The sequence below is a fragment of the Rhinolophus ferrumequinum genome, chromosome 8 (assembly GCF_004115265.2).
Source record: "Rhinolophus ferrumequinum isolate MPI-CBG mRhiFer1 chromosome 8, mRhiFer1_v1.p, whole genome shotgun sequence".
Classification (NCBI taxonomy): Eukaryota; Metazoa; Chordata; class Mammalia; order Chiroptera; family Rhinolophidae; genus Rhinolophus; species Rhinolophus ferrumequinum.
The window spans coordinates 61,111,564-61,114,908 of NC_046291.1; the positions used below are offsets into that span (position 1 = coordinate 61,111,564).

The following is a 3,345-nucleotide window of genomic DNA, read 5'->3' on the forward strand; positions in this document are numbered from 1 at the left end:
AAGTTCACCTTGGTGGGGACACACTTACTAGGACATCTATGAAATGAACTATTAAAATGTTGCTTTCAGTTTGTGAAAAAAATAAACTAAAGCCATTCATTTAATTGTAGTTTAAGACTACAAAAAAGAGCAAGGATAAATAAAATCCATTAGTCTGAAGATTTCATTTTAGAAATATTTGTATCCTTCTTCTTGCCAAATTGCATTCACTGATAAACAGATTTCATTTTTACCATAAACTTCCCTTTTTTGTTATCTAGTAAAAATAAGGAGTAAAAGTAATCAAAAGATTGGCAGATGGAAGGAAGCAAGTGAGAAGCAATATACACAGATAATTTAGAAATAGGAAACATCTGAATTTTTTTTAAATGGACTATATGTCACTTCTAGAAAGTATGTAAATTGGACAAATAAAAGAAGTATAATTTATACAAATAAAACTTGGAGATCTCAAAAAATTCTAACACAATCTGACGTTGCTCTCTTCAAAGGGTCAATATAGTATGATTAGAACAATGAAATCTAGTTTCAAAAAATATATAAAATCCAAAACAAGGGGTAAACTAAAGACTGTGCCCTTATTCCTTTTACCATTTTTCAAGTTGGGAGCAATTCTAAATTTAGAGGTGAGCTATAATAATCCATGGTCAGATAACTGCCAAGTTTCTTCAACATTAATAAATACTTAATTCCAGCACAGATTAAATATTTCATTTATAGAGGTGAGTAGTAGGCAGTGTAAAAAATAAGTAGAATCAGTAACTTCGACTTTTCTTCTCCTTGGTTCTCTTTTATTTTGAAATTCCAGTACCTGTAGATTTCTAAATATTGGACAAATTAAATTATTGTACATAACAAAAACTCTATGACTTTTCTAATACTTTAAGCTTAGCAAATCCCAAAATATATTTAAGTAAGCTTTTTCCTTTAAACCTTTTAAGGTTTAACTGTTTTGAGTCCTAGAGCTGGTGAATTTTCATATTCTAAAAAATATTTCTCAGCAAATACAGAGATCTCATTTCATCCTATCCTCTAATTATAATATAATGCTTTAACATACAAATACTATGCAAAACACAAACAGATCAATTCATACTAACTTATTATTCCTAAAGATAATAATGGAAAATAATAACTCTCCACACTTTCATAGATTCTGAATCGAAATGAAACAAAAAGGCAAAGTTTCTACTATATTTCTATTGAAATAGACTGAATACAACAACTTCTCAAATACGTAAATTAATTTGTTTGCTGGGTGATGTTCACATCATGACTCAAATGTATTCCACCACTTAAAAATGAATGACTTGGGGGCTGGCCCGGTGGCTCAGGCGGTTAGAACTCCATGCTCCTAACCCCAAAAGCTGCCGGTTGGATTCCCACATGGGCCAGTGGGCTCTCAACCACAAGGTTGCCAGTTCAATTCCTGACTCCCTCAAGGGATGGTGGGCTGTGCCCCCTGCAACTAGCAACGGCAACTGGACCTGGAGCTGAGCTGCAACCGACACAACTAAGATTGAAAGGACAACAACTTGACTTGGAAAACAGGCCTGGAAGTACACACTGTTCCCCAATAAAGTCCTGTTCGGCTTCCCCAATAAAATCTTAAAAAAAAAAAAAAAAAAAATGAATGACTTGGGAGGTCGCCATGGCCCATGAAGCTACCTGAGTATGCTGGTGTCTGGCCTATATGCAGGGGAAGAACTTTTTCCATCTAACACTTTTTGGAGGTAATCTCTCCATACCAAATTGAAATATGATATATGGCTGGCATTGCTATTTTGACTTCCCACCCTAGAATTCTGTATTTGTTCCACGGATTAGGATTATTCTGGATACACTGGCATGTACTCTTTTGAGGATGACATCAGATGTCAAACATGCAATGCTTGCAGAGGACCTTCCAATTTTAGTCCATCCAGATAAAGGCTACCTCAGGGATGACTGTATAGTTTCCAGAGACAGCACTGATTTAATCATGATAAGCTGGAGGAGGAGTATAAATGGTTCTTCTATACAGAAAGTGAGAAGACAGTGTCCTTTAGGTTGCTTTTATCTGATAGTCACGAAGATAAACTCTGTTCTAAAACATGACCATACTGTCACAGTGTTTAAAAAAAATAGAAAGTTGGCCCTTGCTCCTTCCTCTTTCTCGGCTCCATCTTCACGGTAGCGGTTGCGGCTGCAGTTCCGTCGCCGACACACAGGTCTTTGTTCGCGCCCAAGGTCTACACACCCTCAAGGTGACTGGCCAAGAGACGGTTGCCCAGATCAAGGCCCACATAGCCTCGCTAGAGGGCATCGCTCCAGAAGAGCAAGTCGTGCTCCTGGCAGGCACACGCCTAGAGGATGAGGTTACCCTGGGCCGGTGTGGGGTGGAGGCTCTGACCACTCTGGAAGTAGCCGGCCACATGCTTGGAGGTGAAGTCCATGGATCCCTGGCTCGTGCTGGGAAAGTAAGAGGTCAGACTCCCAAGGTGGCCAAACAGGAGAAGAAGAAGACTGGCCAAACCAACCGGCAGATGCAGTGCAACCAGCATTTTGTCAATGTTGTTCCTACCTTTGGCAAAAAGAGCCCCAATGCCAACTCTTAAGTCCTTTGTGATCCTGGCTTTCTTCAATAAAGCCACTTATCCCCCACCCACCCAAAAAATAGAAAGTTATTTGAAAATAGTTCTTTTTAAATCTATGTACTTATTTTTGTTTTTAAGAAAGTTTCCATTATCAGTTTGCTACCATGGTTAATAGTGACTAAACTTAAAACAACAACAACAAAAACACCTCTACTTTTTCTTTCACTACAGAAACAAACAAACAAATCATACAAAAACCTAGAGGACTGGCTCCCAGATTTTGTTGCACCTTGGAGTCACCTAGCAATCTTTAAAAAGCACTGATAAGCGGCTCTCACCACCAGACATTCACGTTCTTATTTATTTGGGATGGGGTGGGAATCTGGGCAACAGAATTTTTAAAAGCTCCCTCGGTGATTCTGTGAAGTCCCTGATCTAAAGGATGTGAAAGGGGTGGCTGGTTAGCTCAGTTGGTTAGAGTGTGGCGCTGATAACATCAAGGTTGCCCGTTGGATCCCCACATGAGCCACTGTGAGCTGCGCCCTCCTTAAAAAAAAAAAAAATGGGTAAATATGAGAAGTTACTGTTATTCTCCTCCCTCCACCCAGCTGTGCCTTAGTGTCAAGAAAGAGCAAGGGGAAGTTCATGTAAAGTACCACACCAGCAAGTATGGGCCTGCTTATCCCCAAAACTAGAAGTGACCCAGATTTCAATAAATCAATGTGCATGAGAGAGAGAAAAATGGAACATGTCTAGAAAAAAATAAATT

The 3,345-nt window shown here is 38.9% G+C and overlaps 1 protein-coding gene across 1 annotated transcript; it reads left to right on the plus strand.

The window, feature by feature from the left end:
* Nucleotides 1-2,093: 2,093 nt before the first annotated feature.
* Nucleotides 2,094-2,597, plus strand: LOC117025564 (putative ubiquitin-like protein FUBI-like protein ENSP00000310146). The gene has a single exon (XM_033111469.1). The coding sequence runs from the start codon at nt 2,094-2,096 to the stop codon at nt 2,595-2,597; it is 504 nt and encodes a 167-aa protein (XP_032967360.1).
* Nucleotides 2,598-3,345: the final 748 nt, after the last annotated feature.